General features: G+C 36.6%; 4 protein-coding genes and 1 long non-coding RNA gene across 6 annotated transcripts; 2 read left to right on the top strand and 3 right to left on the bottom strand.

The window, feature by feature from the left end:
* Positions 1–128: 128 nt before the first annotated feature.
* LOC124633942 (lipoma-preferred partner homolog) lies at positions 129–3,305 on the bottom strand. Its single transcript, XM_047169325.1, has 3 exons — positions 2,407–3,305; positions 1,651–1,886; positions 129–1,435 (listed from the first exon to the last, which is right to left on the bottom strand). Exons 1-3 carry the CDS (start codon positions 3,196–3,198, stop codon positions 1,195–1,197), a joined length of 1,269 nt encoding a protein of 422 aa, XP_047025281.1. The 5' UTR covers positions 3,199–3,305; the 3' UTR covers positions 129–1,194.
* On the top strand, positions 3,303–5,860 carry LOC124633943. The gene is made up of 10 exons (XM_047169326.1): positions 3,303–3,565; positions 3,637–3,667; positions 3,745–3,779; positions 3,862–3,882; positions 4,008–4,166; positions 4,343–4,523; positions 4,628–4,878; positions 5,054–5,212; positions 5,438–5,555; positions 5,766–5,860. The coding sequence occupies exons 1-10, from the start codon at positions 3,524–3,526 to the stop codon at positions 5,807–5,809; spliced, it is 1,041 nt and encodes a 346-aa protein (XP_047025282.1). The 5' UTR covers positions 3,303–3,523; the 3' UTR covers positions 5,810–5,860.
* Positions 5,572–6,798, bottom strand: LOC124633944. 2 transcript variants are annotated; one of them, XR_006984808.1, is made up of 2 exons: positions 6,769–6,798; positions 5,572–5,815 (listed from the first exon to the last, which is right to left on the bottom strand). It is a non-coding gene; the product is annotated as an uncharacterized LOC124633944 (long non-coding RNA). The 2 variants fall into 2 exon arrangements; XR_006984807.1 differs by lacking the exon at positions 6,769–6,798 and adding an exon at positions 6,617–6,762.
* A 3,699-nt stretch (positions 6,799–10,497) lies between these two features.
* On the top strand, positions 10,498–13,856 carry LOC124633976 (methionine synthase reductase-like). The gene is made up of 5 exons (XM_047169369.1): positions 10,498–10,712; positions 10,799–10,945; positions 11,143–11,379; positions 11,462–12,163; positions 12,498–13,856. Exons 1-5 carry the CDS (start codon positions 10,599–10,601, stop codon positions 12,711–12,713), a joined length of 1,416 nt encoding a protein of 471 aa, XP_047025325.1. The 5' UTR covers positions 10,498–10,598; the 3' UTR covers positions 12,714–13,856.
* Positions 13,857–16,145: 2,289 nt separating this feature from the next.
* On the bottom strand, positions 16,146–23,407 carry LOC124633743 (serine/threonine-protein kinase PAK 3). Its single transcript, XM_047169065.1, has 2 exons — positions 22,510–23,407; positions 16,146–20,096 (listed from the first exon to the last, which is right to left on the bottom strand). The coding sequence occupies exons 1-2, from the start codon at positions 23,204–23,206 to the stop codon at positions 19,303–19,305; spliced, it is 1,491 nt and encodes a 496-aa protein (XP_047025021.1). The 5' UTR covers positions 23,207–23,407; the 3' UTR covers positions 16,146–19,302.
* Positions 23,408–25,432: the final 2,025 nt, after the last annotated feature.

Below are 25,432 nucleotides of genomic sequence, written 5' to 3' on the forward strand. Positions count from 1 at the left end.
TAAAATTAATAAACCACCTCATTGGATACTTACAGATTTTAACTTAGAATCAACCCTGATTAATTAAATATCTAGAGCTTTAGATCGTCGCCTTCTTTTGCCGGATAATATAAATAATACAAGATAACTATATTGTATACTTTATTTCGCACTACAATAGCAGCATACAAACAGTAAACAATGACTAGTATGCCTAGAAAGTTATATGTGTAAAATGTTTCTAATTTCGAATAACTCCAATATCGGCAGTTCGATGAGACAATGTATAATACTATAGATAGTAAATGTATAAGATTATAAAATTGCTTAGTCTGTAAACATGAAAAAGCTGAAATTAAAAGTATACACAAGTTTATTCTGCATCTTAGCTGCTATACAATACAAAGAGCATTATGTTGTCGATCAATCTACATTATGTTCTAGAGATTCTTTATCCATAAAGTTACATAATCGCACGTAAAGTTTTTAACCTAATAATTTTACATAAAGATTACAATTAAGTACGATGTAGAATAATATAATGACTTATTCGCTAAATAACCGAACGGACAACAAAGACACAACCTAACAGTAATACTTTACATAATAAACATGGCACTATTTACGCAGCCTTGTTCACACTGGCGCACCAACAATCCGGAATGTGCTTTATTATACATGTTAATGTGTGTATTTACTGAGTACGCAAATCTGAACAAGCCATCTAATAAAACTATGGTACAAACAATTGTACCAACAACTGTTCAATATTCATTACCCAATAACTTATGTTATAATCACAAAATCGCTAAAATAATACTGAATTATAATAATAAATCATGTATGGTCAGAGCTACACAGCCTTCTATAATTATAAATGCAATATGGAATGTTAGATCATTATCGTTAATCGTTAGCATAAAATAGTTTCAAAATCTCATGGTTTGCTTACACTATATTTCGTACATATTTAAGTATATCGCCGATAACAATATGTACAAATAAAAAATGGGTGGGCTTAAACTACTGACTTACAAGTAACTTAGCGAAAACAATGAGCGAGGTGTTCCGTCTAATTAATCGTGTGCATCAGCATGAATCATCTTATTAAGGTGTCTGAGCCTTCGCTTAAACTCCTATGAGAGTGTAATACGATTTGTACATCTAAAAGACAGCCTTATTTCTTTTAGATAGCATCCCTATGAAATGGTAAATTTAGTTAATATTTCTGGAGAGGTCCTGGATGCGTCGGGCATTACACTCCCTGCAGTATAGGTGGTCATCCAGTGGGTAGCAGCCGCGGCCCTCTTGCCGGGAACACAGCGAGGTGCCACAGTCCTCGCAAGCATAGCAGGCCACGTGGAAGCTCTTGTCGAGCGCCACGATACGAACTGTCTCCTCCGCGCCGCTCTCAGGGACGATCGGCTCGCGGCACCGGGCGCAGCGAGGCGCATATCTAGAACGTACAACATAGGAAATAAATATATATAATATGGTATATGATGTGCATGAATATTTATTTACTGACAGAAAATGCTTAGGCCTTAAGTCAAATGAACAGTCAAGGATAGTACAAGATATTTTAAAATGGATAAATAAAATGATATTTAAAAAATGGATGGAGTAAAGCCACTTGAATCTCAAATACTTTCCATGATGGTGAGTAGTTACCTTTTGTGGAAGTCCTCAATACAATGTATACGGTTGACAGCATCCACTGTGAATGGTATCCCATCGAGGCTCTTTTGGCAGACAACACAAGTAAAGCACCTGGGATGGTAGGGCTTGCCTGTAGCCCTCAGAATACGATCCAGAATAGGATCGCCACAGACACAGCACTTCTCTAAGGTATCCAAGTAGTCTCGTTCACACAGTGCACGACTCTGCACTGCATAGAAGGGGCGGCCCTAGAAAGATACAAAGAACAATTATTTTTAATGCTATTTCATGCCTTGCACAGTGTCTCGTTCTTAATTATTTTTTACTATCATGAAATCATTGGTAGCCAAATACAAGTAAAAGCTTCTCATGTGTAATATGCATGAGATGAAATGGCTAATTTCAGAGATGAAAAGTTATTTTAGCGAAAAAAAACTGCAGTTTAGGGAATTTGCCAATTTTGAGAGTTGTCAATACCATCAAATGGCTCAAAAAACAGTCTATAATAATAATAACGTAGATGAAGTTACATAAAATTTATCTTTGCCTACATACGGCTAGATAGATATCTAATTTGGCTTCATACCAATTATAACAATGGAATGTACATTGGTGAGTCATATCTCTTCCGATGGAGTGTGACTAATGCTTTTAATTTCATCCAGTTTCTTTAAATGAAATAAAAATAAAAAAAATAAAATTTCAGATACAAGTATCCAATAAAAATGTGTTCCCTGATGTAAATTAATAAATATAGTGAAAACTTACTTGTAAATTAATCCCACACTGTTGACAGCAGAAGCATTTGATGTGATAGATCCTCTCCATAGCGGTGCAGCCTGTGGTCTCCCCCATGATCTTCTCCCCACACTTGTAGCAGTTGCCACAGTACAGCGCCTCATCAGGCTCTGGAGTAGGCTCCACTGTGGTGCCCACATACCCACCGTACAGGGATGTTCCTGACAGCTGACTGCAAGGTCTGGGATTAATAGGCTCATACAGAGACTCATAAGTAGAAGAGGTCTGAGAGCCACCGTAAGTAGAGAAGTCCTGCGCGTTGACGGACGCAGACGACGGAGGATACGCCGAGCCCGGCCGTCGCAACTCGCTGTAATTCGATTGCACACCTAAATCGCTTATCCTAGACACTTCCGACCTGGTGTCGCGATCACCATAAATACTATCACCTCCGTAAGCATTTCGTTGCATCATAATGTTGGAGTAGACATGGTTGGTGCCTCCCGGGGGCAGTACGTTGCTATAAAGAAGCACATCACCGCTTCGCACTCGGGCGGTATTCCTTACGATGCAACTCTTTACAGGAACTAAGTTCGAGTACGTAGAACTAGTGCGGCTACCATATTCGAGTCTCGAGGAGTAGGACGGCTCGCAAGCAGACTTTACCATGCAACTTTGCGGTATTTGAGGCAGGGGCGGCTTATTCTTTTTAGGTGGGATAGATGGTTTTTTCATTGCAGCATTTATATCATCCTGAAGTTTTGCCTCTAATTCGTTTGCATATATTCGAAGATCCGCTAATTGTTTGTCGAGTGTATTCATCTTCAAGTATTTAACTTGCTATTATGATTATTTAATTCATAAAATGGGATAAAATCGTTACGCCCTGATTTATTGTTTGATGCGAAACTGAAACTGACAGCAGTGACAGCTGCTTTTTTATTATCTGTGTACACAGAATGCAGATTGAACGTTTCGTTTTACGCAATGTATTGCCACAGTATTGTTAACTCATATAAATCCTTATCAATATTCACATAAATAAATGTAAACGAAGTAACAATTATTTTTTATTACATTTTCTTTAAAATTAATTAATTGGCCGTCGGAAAGGTAGCAACTAGTTAAAGTTTCACTTTTCTCAAGAATGGCGAACTACATAACGTTTGCTGTTGTACTAGTCCTACAGGTTGGCACGCAAATATAATTCAAATATTAAGTTCGGATCTATTCATTTATTATATTTAATTTTATTTACAGCTAGCTGTAGCGTATTCTGATGACGATGAAGGCAAGTTGATAACTGGTTCTGAAGAAACATTTTATGAAGAACTTGAGAGTATATTCATATCCATATTATTTTTACAGATAAGTTAACAGCCATAGATACGCAAGAAGAGGAAGTAAGAATATATATTTCTCCAAAATAAATAACAATACATACCTAATATTTTTGTTTTCATTACATTATATATTTTATTGCAGTGGCACATGGACTTCATGCCTGTAAGTAAACTTAAGGCAACAAGTAACGAGTCAGCGATCAGCGATCCTACTTAACTAAAAAATATAAGTCATTTAAAAACTGTTTTTATTTAATTCAGCGACATTATCTAATATGATGTTTTTAGACGGGCTACTTACCGGACAGCGTGTACAGAGAGCTAGCGTGGTATGGTATTCTACAAATTCAACCTCTTCACCACAGCTCCAAGTTTAAAGTTGCTGCGCAACTTATTTGGCAGCACACCCTAGGAAGACCACACGTTATTATGGAAAATCCACCACAGGTATGATACATTATATACTACCTTATTATCTGAATGTAAAATGTAATAAAAAGCATGATAAATGATCACCTAAATACAATTTCAAATGTAAATATAATGTTAGTTGGGCGCCACCCAAGCCCGCCTTTCTTGACGCAGCCTATCTTCTAATCTCATTGATGTGTTTTTTTTTTCAGTCTTCTCAATCCCCAGGAAAGGTAAGTCGGCAGATCTTGGCAGAAGAGGCTGCGAAATGGTCTCGTGAACAACGCGCGGCTCAAGAAGTGCTCATGGAAAACATTAAGAGTGGCGGTAACGGTCTCACCGTCAGGACGGTAGTCAGTAATCACAAGAAATCTATTTACATTATCCAGAATGGTAAGTACATGGTGTTTCATGAGTCAATCATCATTTCACACATTCTTCGAACATTTCGCAATACGGATTAATGGTATTTTGAAAATTAAATCTTTTTGTCGCAGGAAACTACTTCAAATGTCCACCAGGTTCAGAGCCAGACCTTGACGCTTACCGAGTGCAGACTAATTTACACGAACGTAAATGTACCTTCGGACAAGAATCTATTCCAGTTGCCTTGGACCCTTGCATCGAAGCCGAGGTAGCTCCCATAGAGTATTCATTCGGTGAAGACTGGATGTTCTGTCTCGGTAATGGTGAGAGAGAAAACAATTATTTCCAGAACGGAACTTTAGATTGCGGAAACAAAACTAAAGTAAGTACTTATTCGTTTGCATGGTCCACTGATCTCAGAATAATTTCTCGATCATTTTGCATATTCCCGGTTGGTGGGCCCGCTACCTCAGTCTAATCGACCCAGAAGTTGTTATATTTGATTTGTATAGTTTGTGATAGAATCGACAAAAAATAAAATAAAAAATGCTTTCCAGATTAGCGTGACACAATTTCTAGAAGAATGCGCGATAGACAATAATATAGTAATCACATTCGACTATTTCGGTGACGAGCCACGGAAGGATATGATGCACAACGCTACTCTTTGCACCACGTGGGATCCGTGTCGATTATCCTATTTGTATAGGCTTGAGGTAATAATAACGATCTTTACTGTCGAACCAAACAGATAGAGCAGCACATACATAACCAGCTAAATAAGTTAATGGTAAGGTAATGTTACCAAATTCCTCAAGCCACGGGCTTCAACTGTATTGTATACTTGTATTTGTATATTTTTTCATGTAAAACTAGCTAAACAATGCTAATGATAATTTTAGTTAAATCTTCTTTGAGAGATAAAATTATTTAAATTTCAGGAGCCACCAACTGAGCTGATGCCTGCATTCCCGACGACAACCGAAAATCCTTGTGAATCTACTCCGTGTCCAGAATGTTTGGAAGATACTGGTTCAGATGGCAGTGTAGAGTTTAGACGTAAGTACATACACTATTTTTAAGTTCTTACTCATTTATTCCGGTCCAAATGTCCGCCATGAACGACACTTATACAATAACATAGTTCATTAATGTAGAGTAACTTTCAATCATTAATTCGGCTTCGAACATTCTTGCCGAATCCTCGTTGATAAACATTTTCGATAGGCATAGTTGATAGAATACCCACGTATATTAATATTGTTGCAGCTGAAGAAGTTGACACTGCTATTGAGGACGCTGAAAAGGTATAGCACCAACTATAACAAAATAAGAAAACTATATTAATAAACTATATTGCATGATAATTGTATTATTTCACGATCACAAATAATTTATTTATTTATTTCCATAATTTTTATATAATAATATGGTGTCGTAGCCGATTGTCGACCACGGCAGCTGTTCTCATGAAGGAATTGGTATATTACAATGTACAAACATTTGCGCAAACACAAACACAAACTCAAACTCAAAATCGTTTATTCAAATAAGGCTGATAAATCAGCACTTTTCGAACGTCAAAAACAAAAGACAGCCCCCAAAACGCCCGCCCTTCACCACTTCCTATGTGTTTTTGCTGGGAAGAAGAAGTGACGCAACAAACTCCCCAGCAACACATGTCTGTCTGTAAGGTTTGAAGAACCAGAATGTATATGAAACAAGTCAAATAAAAATATCATTATCACATGATAACCAGTATATAAAATTAAGAAAGAAAAAAAAAAAAACAAACTTAACACAAGTTTAACACAAGTAGGCTAGCACACAGATTTACACCTATAAAGACTAAGTACTCAAGCATTACTTATAGTCTATTAAGTGTATCTAAAGCCTCCTGGTAATAAAATAAAAATGTATTTTTAATATAAGCATAAAATCGGCGTGCCCACCTACATGCACAGATGTTTATGTTGTAGCTGTACAACACAAACAAGGTGTACCTGCTAGGACTACAGTATTATTATTTTATCCCCCAAATAAATTAAAAAAAGCTAATAGACAGACATTGAGATATACCCACTCCCTATTCCAGGGATGGCAAACCTTTAATGACTTACGTGCCAAATTGCTAAAAAACTGCAATGAGTACATCAGTTCTAGTAGTGCGAAGAACACATAGGAAGTGGTGAAGGCCGGCATTTTGGCGTGCTTTCAAGCAAATGATGGCATGATTAGAAAACTAATTGGCCATTTTAAGAAAATATTTCACCATTAGAATGCTCGTGTGCTGCATTCTAAGACCTATTCTATTCGCTTTATTTCTTTATTTGCTTATATTATATTATATTATAAGCAAATAAAGACCTATTCTATTCGTGTCCTTATAAACTCTTTTTTATCAGATATGGAAAGTAGCTTGCTAATGACACAGTTAAAACTGCGCGTCACAACTAGTTGTAAATAGTTTCAATCAGTGGCGTAGCGTGGGTATCTGCCGCCCGGGGCAGTTGTCGATTTTGCCGCCCCTTCCAGCGTATTTTTTTTAACAAGTGTTACTGGCCGTTTGTCATTTTTAACCGACTTCAAAAAAGGGGTAGTTTTTTTCCCGCTGTGGGTTAGCAGCGATGAGGGAGTGTCAGACTCTTACTGACTAAAAACCGTCGTGTTCCGTCGAAGGCCTTTTATGTTCCAGAGACGCGGTAACTTTTTCAAACAACCCGCAGCCCTGGCAGAAGGGGGAGGTTCTCAAGTAGACTTTTCTTTTATATCTTTGTTACTTGATTTCTTGAAGGTTTTAAAATTCTTTTAGGTACGCAGGCTAGTGAAGTAGGTGCCTATAAGTATACAAGGTGTTGTTTTGCATTTGTGCCATAGTTCAGGAGGAGGACATACAATACGTAAATAATCGATTGGAATTACAGTAGATGGGAAATAACTAATATGCACTGCTTTTTTTGTCATTGTAATGTCGTGGTATTTCCGAAGTAATCCAATTTTATGAATGAAATTTATGAGTGATCGTTGCGTATGCTTTGTGTTTGCGTTTGTGTGAGGGTGCAGCACGGTTTTAACGCCAGTAACATACGCGTCAAGTTTAAATAAGGCTAGATGACATTTACGGAATTCCGAAAAAAAACTAAAGAAAAAAAATTACGTACCAATTTTTTTATTGATTTGGGTCGAGAATCATTAGCATAATTACCTCCTTGAATATGGCACGGATGCAAATCAACAGCTTGTATATGAAATTGAAATAATTAAAAAAGCGGGGCTACTTTAAACTGTTTAACAAATTAATTTAAATTACGGGACTAACCGGGTTTACCTAAATTAGCACTCTGCTAAACGCATGTCGGCAGTTGTGTAGGTAAGCAAATGCAAATAAAGAAAAACTTGCCTATGTAGTTTCCAAATGCGCGAGCGAAGCGAGCGCGAAATTTTTATCGGACTTAAACCAAATATTACGTAAAATTTAGCCCAAACGTACTTTACTTTTTGTTTGTTGATAGATTTAAAAATAAGGGCATAGCGTTTTTGAATACGCGAGCGAAGCGAGCGCGAAATTTTTATCGGACTTAAAAAAACATTACGTAAAATTTTGCCCAAACGTACTTAACGTTTTGTTTGTTGACAAATGCAATAACAAGAGCCATAATATAGTTTCCGAATACGCGAGCGAAGCGAGCGCGAAATTTTTATCGGACTTTAACCAAATATTACGTAAAATTTAGCCCAAACATACTTAACATACTTAACTTTTTTTAGTTTTTGACAAATGCAAAATCAAGCGCATACAGTTTCTGAATACGCGAGCGAAGCGAGCGCGAAAATTTAATTATTTTTTATTTAAGACTAGTTGCGAACAATTTTTTTTAAACTGGGTAAATTTTGCCGCCCCCTAAAAGCTGCCGCCCGGGGAATTTGCCCCCCCTGCCCCCCCCACGCTACGCCACTGGTTTCAATTGCAATAATTTAAATGAAAATAACGGCGTGCCCGAATTATTGACGTCCGTGCCACTTCGGGCACGCGTGCTATTGGTTCGCCATCCCTGCCCTATTCCTTCGATGATGAGAGTTGATCTGATTCTTTGGAATCAATGTGTTCGATGAACCTTTTCGTAAATTAGCACTTCGAGGAGAATATAAACAAATGGCGTAAGTTCAAAAAACTCGAAAAAATCAAATATCTCGGAAACTTAATGAATTTGTTGCTCTTGGGCCTTTTTATCACAAGTGACTGTGTATTAACTTCCTAAAGGCCCCAGTACACGTTGGCCCAAGTGCGGCCAATACACGCCATCACCAATGTGTACGCGGGGTATTGGTGCAGGTTGGCGGACATTTGTCAAGGTTGGCGCGCATTCGGCGAGTTGTCGGTTTTTTGGGCACACATCAAAGGAATCGTAGCCAGGCCCGCCGTAAGCGGGCGTGCAGCGCGTGCACAGCACGCGGGCGGCACGTCCTAGGGGGCGGCAAATCTAGCGAGTTATCACGTAATATTTAAAAAATACAATATATTTTTACCAATGATTTGATTTCAATATTTCCGAACACAGCAATAGCGCTAAGAATATTACTTACACTGCCGGTTTCAATTAGGTACATCTGCTGAAAGGACATTTTCAAAATTAAAGATTCTTAAAATCGATTTAAGATCAACCAGTGGCGTAGCGTGGGGCAAATGCTATTTAGGGGGCGGCAAAATTAAACCAATAAAATTTCAGAAAAAGCCGCCCTAGCTTTGGTCGTCTCCTATCAATTTTGACTGTTTTACCCTTTGCATCCCCAAAAAAATTCGCGCTCGCTGCGCTCGCGGCTCCATGTCAGATATCGCATTTTATCTTTGTTTAATTGTTGAGGCATTCAATTCCGAACAACATTTTTCGCGCACGTCCGTTATGGCTTTTTATGATAATATGTTTACTTCATGAAAACTCTAAGGAAAAAATCGCGCTCGCTTCGCTCGCGGCTTTTGCACTTCACTTCTGTGCATATCTTACTTTTTGACTTAGCTTTGTTAATTAACAGTGGTTTTTATTTGTTTTGTGTCCTTAGACTAAAAAATTTTCGCGCTCGCTCCGCTCGCGCTTCCTTACATATGAAATGTGCCTTGGAAGTTTTCAACGGGAAACCCACCAAGTAACATATTTTACTGACTTTAAACATTGTTATAGATATTTAAGTGCGTTAGTTTAAGTTAATCACAATCTTTCAATACATAGGGGCCACTTGGGTAATGATTGCACTGCATTGATGCCCTAAGCAATTGCTTAGTTTGCTTATGGGCTAACCCAGGACTGCTTAGGTTACTCTGAACATTTCAAGTAAATAAAAAGTTATGTGTAATGTATGTTATGTATTGCAATAGTTATTTATCCAAAAGTCTGCAATCAGAGCGGTGCATGTACATATTTTTTTCTGTTGGACAAGTAAGATGGATATGAATGGGCGGGGAGGGTCCGGACCCCCTGGATCTACCCTCCCCCCCCCCTTATATATTTTTTGTCAAAACGTATGTAGTCGTAGGGCGGCATAATCAGTTTTGCACGCGGGCGAACAAACAGCTAGCGGCGGGCCTGATCGTAGCCCAGCTTGGCGTGTGGTGTTTACACATTCGGCCAATGTTTAGTTCGTCACCGGCCGCTGAGGATAGTATATACTTTTGTATTGCGTGTAAAAATAAATATAGTAGTGTAGTATAATATAAATATAGTAATATAGGTAAATATAGTAGTGTAGTATACAAATAAATAGCCGCAGCCTTAGTCACTTCGACGTCCATCGCAAGTGGTTTGCCAGGCAGCAATGAGCCATGGGCCAATGTGTAAACACCATTTGATCGTGGCCTACATTTGTGCATTGCACAGCTTGGCCCAACACAGGCCAACGTGTACTGGGGCCTTAAAAAGGGGCAGTATTCGACGTAAAATGAAACGTTACACCTTAAGTCAATGCTCAAATTGTCATTCAATCAATTGTCAAAATAAGATAATCACACTGGACCGGAATGGTATGGTAACTTGTTTTGTGTTCGTGTTACATTAAAACTATTAAATATTATATAAATAAACTTCTATAATTTCATTCCTCCCATAAATAATGGTTGTGGCTTATACCTTCCAAGATGTTATTGATATTTTACCAGAGACAAAAACCTTCAGCTTGCCGGCATTCAAACCAACTCCTTTGAAAATTGAATATGTAAAGGATACTGTAAGTTTATGTTATCATTTAATTATTGCATGTTTTATACTAACGATAAGCTCATATAAGCGTTATTAATTTGTTGGGTGTTACAGAGTTTAGGAACTACTTATTGTAGCGTGGAACCTGCTTTGCCATTTGCAAACAGTGATGTGTTTCATGCCAGTATTTTGAGTTCGAGGCGCCTCACTGCCACATCAGGGGACTGCAAAGCTGTTTATGAAGTCACCTTCGATGTTGAGGTTTGTATTGGTTATTTTAATTCCATTATAGTCTTCTAATATTAACCTAAAGATCTTATGTTTCATAAATGAGGTTATGAATCTTTATTCATGCTTTAATGTGCATATTCAGTACACGTGGGTAAAATGATACTATATAATAAATAAACACTGAGTACAAGATTTCCCATTTACTAAATGTAAGTATATAATTCCAGGACAGCAAGTTTGAATTTAAAGCTGGCGATACAATAGGTGTTATTCCACACAATGATGAGTCAGATGTAAATTTGATCATTAGTCATCTGAACTTAGTTCCAACAGTAGATCTGTCTTACAGGCTAACTCTGGATGATACAGTTAAAGGAGCCAAGATACCTGTTCATGTACCTATAAAGTCTACAATAAGGCATGTTTTGACACACTGTTTGGACCTTAGAAGCATATTGAAAAAGGTACATACATATGATTTGAAACAAGTATACAAACAATTATTGGTTTTCTAACAGTTTATTTTTAATATGCTTTCCTTTTCAGGCCTTTCTCCTAGCTTTATCAAAATATACTAAGAATGACAAAGAAAAACAGTTGTTAGAGTATTTTTGCAGTAAAGAAGGTTCAGCTGCATATTCCACACATTTTCTCAACAAAAGTCTATGTATACTAGACATATTTACTATATTCCAATCATGTAAACCTCCCATAGAGGTCTTATTAGCAAACCTACCCCGACTATTTCCAAGACCTTACTCAATAGTTAACAGTGGCTTAAAAGACAATAGAGAATTGAAAATTTGTTTTTCTGTAATAGAACATGAGAGGAAAGGTCTCACCACAAGCTGGCTAGAAAGACTAGCTTTGAATGAAGACTCACTTGAAAACGGAATCACAACCCTGAGTATATCAAATGAGGTCAAAGACAAGCAAAAAGTTTCTATTTACCTAAGAAAGAATTTAAACATGTTCTGTTTGCCAGACAATGCTGAAAATCCCTTGATACTTATTGGTCCTGGTACTGGAGTATCACCATTTATTGGATTTTTAGAAGAAAGAAAAATTATGAGTCAACATCAATCAGACATAAGATTAGGTGAAACTTGGTTGTACTTTGGCTGCAGAAATCCTGAATTGGATTTTATTTATGAAGAAGAACTAAATCAATTTTTGTCTGAAGGAATACTGAACAAACTTTTTGTAGCATTTTCAAGAATAGACCACCATAAACATAAATACATTCAGGTATGTATTGGGCAATTATTTGTAAAAGTAAACTGTGTAGGTCACATTAGGTTAAGAGCTTTACACAATATTCGAAAAAAAATTGCTGCGCCCCAATGCCCTAATGTCTGTCTTCAATCTGTCGGTTGTTTTTGTCGCTCTTATTCCCGCGGCAACACCCATAAAAACCGCATTTTACGGACAGAAACAGAGTTGAAAACTTGTCAGTATAAAAGCACATAAATAGAAAGTAAATAAATATAAATAACAACTAAAATAAAGTAAATGTTAAACAGTAAAATGAAGCTGAAATTAGAATATACTAATGTTAGTAATATTTTTTAATTCTTTACAGGATGCTCTTAGAAACAACGGAAAAGAAATCACCCAACTGATAAAAGAAGGTGCCTCCGTTTTCGTTTGTGGAGATTTAAAAACAATGGCTGCAGAAGTCAAGGAAATATTAATAAAATGCTTTGTAGACCATGAAAACATGTCTTTACAAGAAGCTCAGGATAAAATAACTGAAATGCAGAAGGAGAAAAAATATGTGGTTGATGCATGGTGTTAAAGTAATTACAACACTAGTAATTATTGTGGTTGAAGAAAAGTGCTTCAACTTGGCAATTTATACATGCCTATACCATGTTCAATCTAAACGATCCATTTCGCAATAAAAACTAATTGGCTTACCAATTATCGGCGCCAATGATGGAATGGACGCCGTGAACGGAATATGGTGAAACTTGGCAGCAATACCTATAGCTTACATATTATACCTACCCCTAGGCTACTTTTTAACCAGATTCGGGAAGTAGTTTTCTCAGGAAGAACATGGAAGTCGATAGCGGAAGCTAGTTACAGTGTAGGAATCATCATCAGCCTATCGCAGTCCACTGCTGGACATAGGCCTCTCCAAGTGCACGCCACTGAGATCGATTTAGTGTATATATCGCACGCTTAATCATATACTGACATAACTAAAAAAAGATGTTTTTCAAGAAATCGCTAAAAACGATTTAGCAAACCTGACTTACCTTACAAAATGGCTTATTACTCAAAGAAAATAACCTTATATAATGAAATAATGTATTGTAGGGATAGTTGATAAAGTGAGTTATTGTATTTGAATATAATTTTAAAGAAATATAGATTTTTTTACTATAAATTAATCGGTTAAAAAAATTGTTCCTCAAGATGCGTCAGTTTAATATAAAATATATAGTTACATTGATTTAATACTGGTGACACATTTTGAAATGAGTCCGTGTTTCATTTAATACATAACTAAAGAATATTCATTATTAAGGTATGGGTCCTTATACTATGAAGTATGATTTTGATACTGGTGACATATTTTGAAATGAGTCCGTGTTTTGTTCAATGTATGTTCTTATTATTATGATAATGAGTCATAAACTGATATCTGTCTCTGTCTCGTAAAAAAGTTTGCCAAAACGATTGAGTTCGAAAGGGACAGATATGGGTCTAACTCCGCCTAGAAAAAAGATATCGAAAAAATTCCGAGATCGGCCGAAAGAAGGCGTTAAAATAAACTTCTTGGTACACTTATTTAAACTTTGACCGAAACACTAATCGGTCAGTATATGATTAAGCGTGCGATATGTACATAATTAGCTGGAATTTATATCTATAAGTTTGTACTTAATAAAATAATGAGTGCAATAAATTATTTATTTATACCACAGGTTAATTTGTTTCTGGTTTAATTTCTACCTTCCTACTTTCATACCATTTACAGGAGTTTAATGCATAGTACCTACGTATTAATAATGGCGTCCTAGTTAGCCGATCTTCGGCGGCTGTTCTCATATAAGGAGATGATTCAGCTGCGCAGAACATATTAGAGTGCACCAGCATTAATGCAGACAGGTGCACTCACTATTCCTTCCGTTTGTTGCCCGTGGTACTACCAATAGTACTACCAGTAGTACCACGGGTAAATTTTTCTTCCCGTAGTACTACCAAGCGGTCTGGTAGTACCACGGGCAAGAACAAACTGCCCGTGGTACTACTGTCAATATTTTAGGTTTTTTTCAACCCTTTTGTTGTCACAGTTGATATTGTCATCCTAGAAAGAGAATTGAAATATATATTTTTTTATGTGGATATATTTTGGTACTATTTCGTAAATAGATCTGGTAGTTGTGAAATTTTTTATTGCTCAAAATCGACAAGAGTCAAAATCACTTAGTTTTTTTTTTCACAAATAAATATTGAATACCTTGGTCTCGATTTACTTGATAGGTATTTTATGCTATCCTGGTACTTGCTGAGCATTTTCGTCGGGAAATTGGAATACTCAGGTAAGTTATGCTGTCCTGGTACACGGGGAGAGCAGTTGCATCGACATTCCGAGATTGAATAGGTTTACTTTTTATACTCCGGCGATTTATGCTGTGTATGATGAGGTGGGATGAAAAGTTACGTGTTGCATTCGAGTGCAAAGATTTTTCACCTTGTACTGTTTTGATTCCTTCGCTATCGATCCGGGTTCTAAGCTTTGAAACACTCCGCTCCTTTAGCGAGTAGGCAAACAGTCAAATTCCGAACTTATTTCAAATATTTAGGCTCATGATTTAAAAAAAAATCAAATCAAAAAGGTTTTAAATAAATATAAAAAGTCATACAAAAATAAGAAAAAAATATGTAAGAAAGAGTCACCTACTCCAAAATAATATTGTAACAAAGCAATTTTAATTAAACCCCACATAATTTTAGAAAAAGAAATCCAAATATCCACTCCACTTAAAAATTGCCCCTTTTTCGATGTTCACAATTTGAGAAGAGCACCAGTTGCGAAGTGTGCCATTTGAGAAGCGTACTAGTTGCGAAGTGCACCATTTGAACATGATGTAGAAGTTGCGAAGTGCACCAAATGCGTCAAACCCAATGATTCTTTTACTGTTAGGAAGCTACACTCTCTGTGCTGAACGCAAAGTACGTTTTATCCGGGTACGGAAAGAAGTTTCCCCGGACGAGGTGATTAGCCAAAAACTAATTTATAGAATACGGCCGAACCAAAAAAGTAAAGTACTAGGACAGCATAACCTAAATTATAGATAATTTTAATAAATATGACACTACCTACTTAATATTTTAAATAAAACGAAAAACGTAAGTACATATTCAATTCTTATTTGTGAAGAAAAAAACTAAGTGTTTTTGACTCTTGTCGATTTTGAGCAATGAAAAATTTCACAACTACCAGATCTATTTACGAAATAGTACCAAAATATATCTACATTAAAAAAATATATTTCAATTCATCTTTCTAGGATGACAATATCAACTGTGACAACATAAGGGTTGAAAAAAACCTAAAATATTGACAGTAGTACCACGGGCAGTTTTTTCTTGCCCGTGGTACTACCAGACCGCTCGGTAGTACTACGGGAAGAAAATTTTGCCCGTGGTACTACTGGTAGTACTATTGGTAGTACCACGGGCAACAAACGATTCCTTCACCCTCATAGCCCGATGGTACGGCTATCCGACACGACTTGAGAGATCAGGCGCAGGACTAACGTTAACTTGCTCTCCGATGCACGGTTGTATCAATCACCAACTTTCAGACTATAGGCTGTTTTGTGTAAGTTAAAACCCACAAAGAGATTTAGGCTCGCCCTGGGAATCGAACCCGAGTTTTCGAGCACAGCAGTCGCGCTTGCAACCACTAGGCCAATGAGGCATAGGTGTTACTCTATGATTATCTGACTGAGCATTTCGATGTGGCAATGTATAATACGAGGTGGACAGACGACCTTATAAAGGTCGCCGGAAGACGCTGGATGCAGGTCGCTTCCAACAGGTATCTGTGGAGATCAAAGGGGGAGGCCTATGTTCAGCAGTGGACGTCCTATGGCTGAGATGATGATGATGATGAATGTATAATCTCGCTCTAACTGTCAGTTTTCTTAGGGGTATTGTAAAAATATTGAATATAGCCATGAACAATGAATAATTAATGAAACCCATAAAATATTTTAGAAAAATAATTTAATAGGCAAATTATATTAATAAAATGTTCAAAAAGTGTCCTTTGTGTATATAATCTTACAATTATGGGGTATTAGCGTCAATACATACAGCTGTTCTCATGAGATGACCATCTGGTAGAATGTTCGTAAGTGTAGGTACAATACGCGATCGGGAAGCGACAATTCGCTTGTGAGAGATCTCGGCTTACTAAGTAATCTTGATGACATAATGGGGCTACGCATCAAAGCGGACACGTAGGTACACTTGCTTGCATTGTACTATATTGAGTGGAGTCTGTACCTAAAGAAGGCCACATTTAACACTCTTATTACGAAACTATAGTTTTAATTAATAAAACAGTCGTCTCATCATATAGAACAGCATTCACACGATATTTCGTTGTGTCGATGGAAATGCTTAAAATCTAATCTATAAAAGTACATCTATACTATTGCTGTATGAAGCAGGCACTCCTGGCAGGGAAATACTCATCTCCCACAACTATAGCGGTAAGGTGACATTGAGACTTATAAAAAAATCATAAGATAAAATAGATACTGATATAATACTAAAAGAATCTCAAAATACATTTCATATTACACTGTTTTTGGACCTTCTTTAAAATGCACTATTTTGTTGAACTTGTTTCAATAAAATTGATCATTGAACATGGAATTTGATGTTAAATGTCACTTCCTTGTCCTTGATATCACTTCCAGTAATTCTAGCTGAATTATGGCCTTTTTTCAACCTGGGGCCAGTTTCTCCTAATTTTACATACGATTCACGTTCGACTCGATTCGACTGAGATCCAATCCCGATTCGATTACTATTGAAGCGTATGTGGCATTCCGCTATTTTTTCTTTGAAATAAACGTTTTTATCCTTTTCTGTCATTCAATAATGAATCATTTTGTCTGCAAATGATTTACGATTGCAAAATGATTGTACGGCAAACTACCATATAGACCAAAATCAATAAAATAGCAGACCAATCACACACCAATCAAATGTCAATCGAATAGGCGATTGGTCTTTCATTAGTAGCAGAATGCCTGATATGGTTAAAACTGCTATTGCGATCATATTGCGATTCGATTTCTATTCGATTTTGACATTATTAACTTAGGAGAATCGGGCCCCTGTCGTATTTCAGGAAAAATTACGAGGAAAGAATTCGTGGTCATAGAATACAGCCATCAAACTTAATAAAAATGCAAAAACATAAGTTCGTTTCACACAAGCTAAAAATTTAAGTCTGTTTTATCCATTCTATATTTTTGATGTAACGTAGATTTCGTTACTAATTACTTTTTGCACTTACAATATAACTATAGGCTACGCATATTATAGCTACAGTGGTATTTGTTGTCATGGCTGCTTATGGATTAATACCGCAACCGCATGCAGAGATTATCAGGCAAAACAGACAACGATGACATAAAAAATTCAAGATTTACAGGCTTATCTACTCACATGAAAATCGTGACGACAGCATAAACACTCTTCAGACTGAGTATATTCTACAAGTAGTACTTTCTACCCTAAAACAGCCTTTCAGCCATTTTATCATTAAGAAAAAATATAAAATAACATTGAACACTAGAAGTAAGCAAAATCAAATTATCCTACACATACATACTACATAGACGTAGTACAACATATTATTTGAAATATATAGATACAAATTATTTATAGTACTAAACATTTCCTTATTTACCATGACCAGACTATTTTTTAATTCATACACAGAATTTTACATACAAAGCAGAATATACTGTAATCAGAATACGATAGAGTTCATTTTTATAAAAATAAAAAATCCGCCATATAATTACTTTAATAATTTGAGCACTGCATTGAATGGAAATTAATTCTTTGAAATAATTTCAGTGTGCGCATCAAAAATGCCTTATAATGTAAATTGCAATGTGACGAAAATAAATTGTGTTAGTGAATGTTAGAATACACGCCGTATAATGTTATGCTCAGTGCTTAGAACTATTCTCGTTTCTAAGGAATGGCTAATACTATTTAAAAAAATGCAGCACTGTAATCCAGTCTTAATTTTATGTCGTTAGAAGTATAAATACTAGTTAAAAATCGAGCCTTTTTGTTTTGTTCACGGAATTCTTTTAACATGGAATAAAGAAATTGGAAGGAATGTGACACTGTAATGTTCCTAAACTTTTGCATTTGATTGATCTGGTAAAATATATAATTATAAAAATAAATGATGCAATGATTACGACTAGCTAAAAAAGTTATTTCGTTTATGTACATTTTTGGTAATAGCCTATCTGTGCACCAATCACTTATGTTATCAAAAGGGCCTACCTATCTGTTTGCGACCAGAAGCCACAAATAACTATATTTCCCTATTGTTTACGATATAAAAAGTGATAACGATCTAATTTTTATACATACTAATATTATTTTATTGAATTTCGTTGCTTTGTTATTTATATGGCGACCTGAGTCAAGAATGGCAATTCATTTTATATTTTAAAGTTGATTTCCCAAATATATAAGTTTCAGACATCATCAGTCCAAAAACTTTTCAAAATCTTACAATAGAAAAATACTTAATTTTGGACAGATTAAATTATTATTAAGTAACTAAATTCTTAGCCGAATAGCCTTATTTGTATATTGCAACTCACGTTACAGAATTATGGCATTTTCTTGTACAAAAATTATAAATTTGATTTATCCCCTAAAACATTTGGTTAAGGGAGTACTGTAATGTGGTGTGAATATCTATATCAGTTGGAGATACCGTATCTATACGAGTCTACAGATAAGACAAAAGCTATACGCGCCTAGCGTGCCGTCAAAATTAATATTTTGCGATTCTAAGCTAAATGCGTACAGCAAAAAAGTGTAGCTCTATCTATGAATAAACAACTAAGCTAATAAAGTATGCTTTCCGTCCACCAAACATCTGTTTGAAATCCTTTAAAATTTCTCAAATAATGCCCTGTATAATATTGGCGTTTTAGTATTGTCCACTTAACAGTCATAATAACCTTGTAAATTACTATGCAAAACTTGGCACCTCATTACAGTCATTACATTCATAAAGAGCATACAAAATTGTAAAAAGGCTATAAAAGTGTTACAAGTAGACGTAATAGAGGAATGGAACAATTACCAGTCTAGTCCTGGTTCTTGTGGTGAATCTTTTGTGCAGCCTTGATGAGTGGCGTCAGTGTTCTCAGTTCCATCGCGCAGTCCAGGAACGGGTGTCTTAGGAGCTCGTCCGCAGAAGCGCGCAAATCTACGTCCACTTGTAAACTCTTCCGAAGGAAGTCTTGGAAATCTGGTGATAACTTCTCCCATCTGGGGATTGTCGGCCGTCCGACCGCAGCGATTAGATACAGAGCTCTCAGAGGAGACTCCTTCATGTAAGGCGGCTCACCTTCGATCATTTCGATCGCCATAATACCTAAGGACCACACGTCTACCTTCTTACCGTACTGCTTCCTGGTGACCACTTCAGGCGCCATCCAGTAGGGAGTGCCGACCATAGTCTGTCGCTTCTCATCCCCTATGATGTTGGCGCAGAACCCAAAGTCTGTGACTTTGACCGTGCCATCCATGCCGAGCAGAACGTTGTCAGACTTTATATCCCTGTGTATTGTACCTTTAGAGTGCAAAAAGGCTATGGCTTGTAGTGTTTCGCGACACACAGCCGCGATCTGGCCCTCCTTCATGACGACTTCAGTCACGACGTAGTTGAGAGAGCCGCCGTCAAGCAGTTCCATAGCGACCCACAGGTGATCGTAACTGAGGAACGCGTCCAGGAAGTTCACCAAGTTCTTATGGTTGAAACCCTTCAACACATTAATTTCATTGAGTATTAGTTCCTTCTTGCTTTGTTTGGTTAAGTCTATGTCCTTGATGGCCACTTTAGAGTTGTCCTTACTGTCTATGGCCACGAACACCACACCTGTAACAAAACGTACACAAACTTAAACATCACTGTTAGGTACTGCACTTAGTTAATTAAAAAGAAATGCAATAGTTTGCCGAGGGAACGAGGGCTTGGCACAGGGGTGCGGTTTCCGTTTACATTAAAGGCCTATGACTATTTGAATAATGTTTGTTGCTTTGGTAATTAAAGTTTGCGAAGATAATTATTTTTTGCACATTGTGATGCGCCCCGCCTTCTTCTGTTGACGTCATAGATGCGTGTAAGGTCGGTACTGACCTTAGTCAAAGACGCAATCCGCCTCATCTTAGCAACCCCAAAGATAATAATAAACTATTGTAAATGTAACTAGATTTCCTTTCTATCTAAGGGGAATTTTTTGTGAATATAAATAAACATATTTTGAAAATTATTTTCATAATGTTTTAGTCATCCATAAAACATATTGTAATCAATTCAGAAAGTAGTCAGAAGATAAGATACGTCGTCGTTACGTAAAGGAATTCGCATGACGTTTACCATTGCATTAAATTATTAAGCATCTACAAGGCTAATTAAATCTTGGGGATCTATTTTGAGACCATTTTCAAAGACCTGATTTACAGCATATCTTGTATATGAACAGTATTCTCATCTTTTTCTTACAATAAGTTATCAGATCTGATGATTGAAATATTTACTTTTATCAACTACAAACCATTTTATCAGTATTGAGTGTAGGATTACATGCTCCTTTTAAGATTTAGGTAATTTTTGAGGGTTATCTACTATAGAATGTGTAGTATAATTCAAACATTAACTAGCTGTCTAATATAATGTCAAAATTACAGATGTTCCATAAAATTGCAAAGGCACATAGTGATAGATTCATGACTGAACGCAATGCGGTTTAATTTAGTTTTCCAACTTTGATAGTACTTATCGTTAAAGATGTTACAACATATAGCAACAATGTTTTTTAAACAATACAACATTGTTATTATTTAAAGACATTGGCATTATTCTGTGATTTGGAAGGATATGACTTTTCCTGTGATTTTGCTAAGTGGATTTAAACATCAACTTGTAGTTTGAAAACAAAGCGCTCTGTAGGATAAAACCACACAGTTGACGCTTGTTTCTAGAACGCATAGTCTGCATAGGCCCTTTAGCTTTCGATTCACACAGCAAATGACAGATATAATTGTTTGAAATGACAGGGTCGATTTTGATCATTTTCCTTAACAGAAAGATCAACAAGATTTCACCATAATGCTGTCAGACAGAATACTAAGTATAAAAATAGGCCTTGGTTGTGAACTGATGGACCTTGAAGCATAACCAATTTAACACATACATTTGCAATTTCTTTGTTTAACAACAAAAGAACATTTCTGAACAAAAGATTTGGACATAAACAATAATATCTCGGATCTTCCCCACAGTAACAGGTTCAATGCTTCACAATATTCATTTATTAAAACTAGTTTATTTACTTGTTATGTTTTGATTTAATTTTGTACTTATTTATTTATTTAGAGAGTACTGCTACATCACAAACATACATGTGACATTATTCTTTGTTTTTGTTTTATTTAAGCAATACAAGTAACATAGGCTATATTTTATCCTGGTGTGGGCAGTAGCTCCCACAGGATGCGGGTGAAACCGCAGGAAAACGGCTAGTAAGCAATATTTTTGAGATGCAAGTAATTTGTTTAAATACCAAGGAGCAAACTATTGCAATAAAAGATTTCTGCGTTTCAAATTGAGTTTGATGAATGGTTTAATTTTCTCAATTTGACACTTATTCTCGGCTCAATTAACACATTAGAGTCAATTGGTGCCTGAATGCATAGGTACTCGCGTTCTTAACCTCCTTTGTGATATGAAGGTAATGTTAGCACAGTATGATAGTCTATGGTAGTTCTACTATGATCTGACAAATTAGTGGTCATTAGCATCTTATGTGTATGTTTATTTGGTTCAATTATGTGTTTATGACAGTTGTTGATGCTAGAAAATCAATATTTGTTATAGCTGTTTTTCTGGTTTAGGGAACTATTTCATGTACATCAATGAAAACCATTTTGTTTTCCCGGAGATAAGGTGATTTACATACAAACATGAACAACACACTATCTGTGGACAAAATCATAACAGGCTGCGTAACTTTTTTTGCATTTATAATGTGTACATAGTTAAAACAAGGTTTGTTTACAGAAAGTGAAATTACTATATTCTTTTTATGCAGATTATAGCGTTCCCATAACATTAACCTCAAAAACTTCAAGGAATATGTACATCCTCTATTTTTGTTGTTAATAACTTGCTACAATCAAGTTTGTTTACTGTGTGGTTAAGGATATAATTGTCAGTGACTTTAAAAATGACCTACAAATAACCCATTAAGTAATGGTTGCACAAATATTGTATAATATTGATTGTTTACCTGAAGCACCAGCACCCAACTGCTTAATCCTTTCAAACCGGACGTACGGGTCATCTTTATTGCATATTTTCTTCAACTCTTCATATATTTGCTCATCATTCAGAGTTGCATATATCAGCTCCTTCTTCCTCAGTATGGGGCTCTCCTCAGGATCGTTTCCAATAAGAGATAAGTCTTCTACGTTAGCTGTCAGGTCCATAACAGCATCCTTTTTCTTCAGGCTATGCTTAATAGGAGCAGCAGGCATGGTCTGCCTCTGAGAGAATATGTCATTGACCTCCTCCTCACTGCTCTGGCCGATCGATAGATCAGAATCCTGGCTTTGGTTCTTACTCTTCTGATCTAGCAACTTTTCTATTTCTATATTTTCCTCAGTGATAGCCTCGTCAGTGAGGAACGGCTTGAATGGCTCGTCGGGAGCCTTCTCCTTCTTGATTGTGTACATGTGGAACTTAACGGCCTGGATGGCCGCGTCAGGGTTCTCATTTTGTTCGGCGGGCGTAATCTGTGTGTTCAACAACCGCAACCAGGACGTCGGCAATCCTTCCAACAGACCCGTTTCTGAGTTCTTACTAACGTGTATATGTTGTTTCACATCTGTGGGCATACCAATGTCAGTCACCCGCTCTTCTCTTTCTCTTGGTTGCTTTTTTGAGAAAAGTTTCCCAAACACACCACGGTTCGATCGCCCACTCATTTTGATTGATTACTGCTTGTCTACTCAACAATTAAGCCATATCACTGTCACGTATTCAAAACACAAAACCTACATTTCTTGTAAGACACTTTCAGCAAAGGCGGAATTTCGATTTAACTATGATAGGAGTGGCTTTTTACACGGACGGATCGTACCATAGGACGGCGGCCACTTTATCATCTGTCAAATGTCGCAAAGAAAAATGGAGAGAAAATATAAAGGACGTTCTATTTCACGCGCGTTACAACTTTAAGAAAAAAATAACAATTATTACTTTGTGTATTTAATTAAACCAATTTCATCAGGCTAACAGGCATCCAAAGACACATTATTTTAAATGCATAATATAATTCTCGATTGTTCAGATCGATTTCGACGAATTTCAAAATATTGTGTGTTCGCTTATTTGCTGCGTGTGAAGGAGCGCAACATTCATGCATCCATACATTGGTAGGCCTGCGTATCGGTGCTGATAAATAGGAATTTTGGATGATTCATTGTCCATCCGTATAAAGAACTGAGGAGTAATATCGAATCTTGTGCGACATTTGAATATTGCGATAACAATATTATGGTTGATAACAGACAGCAATTTATGTTATAAATAGGCAGGGGCGGAACCATTTCTTAAAATAGGTTTTTGGGCAATGAAATTCACATAGGTACATGACAATATTCTCATCAATTAAATTCAGGTATATGAGGGAGTACAGAGGTACCTACTTAAGAGAGCAGAGAGAGTTTATGATGGCGCAATTGAGGTAGTAAATGAGGGTTGAGACTTGTGGGCCACAGTACCCACTACTACGAACCGAAACCTGCTGGGCCTGTCTGTGGGGTTGTTCGAAAGCGTGGTCCTGGTATATGAAGGGCTTCAGAAGGAACATGTGTGTTGGTAGATCCGCCACTGTAAATATGAATCCTCAGTCTGATTATAAGTTCGTAAGCCCCCAGTACACATTGGCCCATGCGTGGCCACTACACGCCTTCACCAATGTGTATAGGGGGTATTGGTATATGTTGGCGGAAAATAAATTGTCAATCGTGGCGTGCAAGCGGGGAGTTGTCGGTTTTTTGGGCACACATGAAAGGAATCGTGGCCTGTGGTGTTTACACAATGGGCCAATGTTTAGTTCGTCACCGGCCGCTGAGGATAGCACACTTTTATACACAAAGCGTGGCCCATCACACAGGCCATTGTGTACTGGGGCCTTTACTCTTTTCAAATGCAGTTAGGTATCTTCTTCTTAGGTACATTATGTAGGTACTGTGAGCACTATTTTTTTTTTATAAGATCCTTCTCTTCTTATAAAATGCCATTACTTGGTGTTTGTCTAATTTTGTTAAAAAAAATATTTTTGATGTTCGCAGAAATTCAATTTGAGTTTATTTGAGAACTACCTATGTAAGTAATCGTACCTAGGTACAGGAAAAAGAAAATTAATCAACTGACTGGTCTTTTTAAGGTCCCCACCTATGTTAGGATCGGTTTCTTAATATAACGTAAAGATGCAGCTTATAAATTTATGAATAGATTTTTCTTTAGTGAACACAAGTGTATAAAAAATATAAACGACTGTGTTTTCGTCGTATTAATATTACTAACCATTATAAATGAAAAAGAAAACACAGCAATGATATTTCAAAATTTTAATTAACATCGTGGATAGTAGAGTTTCGGCTACACTGCTTGACTATTTCCTCCTCATTTTCCGCTTTCGCGTCAGGAACTGATGATTTTGAAAGCTCTTGTACCTTCTCTTCTGGACAACGCTTAACAGAACCAGTTTTTAATAGTACACCGGTGTTCCCAAGTTGGTTAGATGAAGACTGAACATTGAAACTCTTAGACCAGTCTTCTGGTAAACCTTCTAACCTGCCAGTCTCTCTGTTCACAGTCACATGTATATTGTGCTCCATATTCAAAGGAGGGCCAATGTCAACAGCTCTTATTTTTTTTTTCGGGATCAATTTACCAAGAAGTGCACTCATTTTGATTAAATTGTTTCAAGTGATCTATTGTTAAGACTACATATCACTTTTACGAGAACACTTCACTTAACTCGATGGTTTAGATACTAAATAGTTTTGTTAGGTTTGAGTAGGTGGGATATATTGTGTTTCTATGCAGTTTGTTATGCCAGTTGCAGTCTTGAGGAAATTCATTCAGTTCCATTTAACGCGATGCACCTTCAGTGCATCATGCGTAGGTATTTCAGTTAGTAG

Source organism: Helicoverpa zea, chromosome 10, assembly GCF_022581195.2.
Source record: "Helicoverpa zea isolate HzStark_Cry1AcR chromosome 10, ilHelZeax1.1, whole genome shotgun sequence".
Classification (NCBI taxonomy): Eukaryota; Metazoa; Arthropoda; class Insecta; order Lepidoptera; family Noctuidae; genus Helicoverpa; species Helicoverpa zea.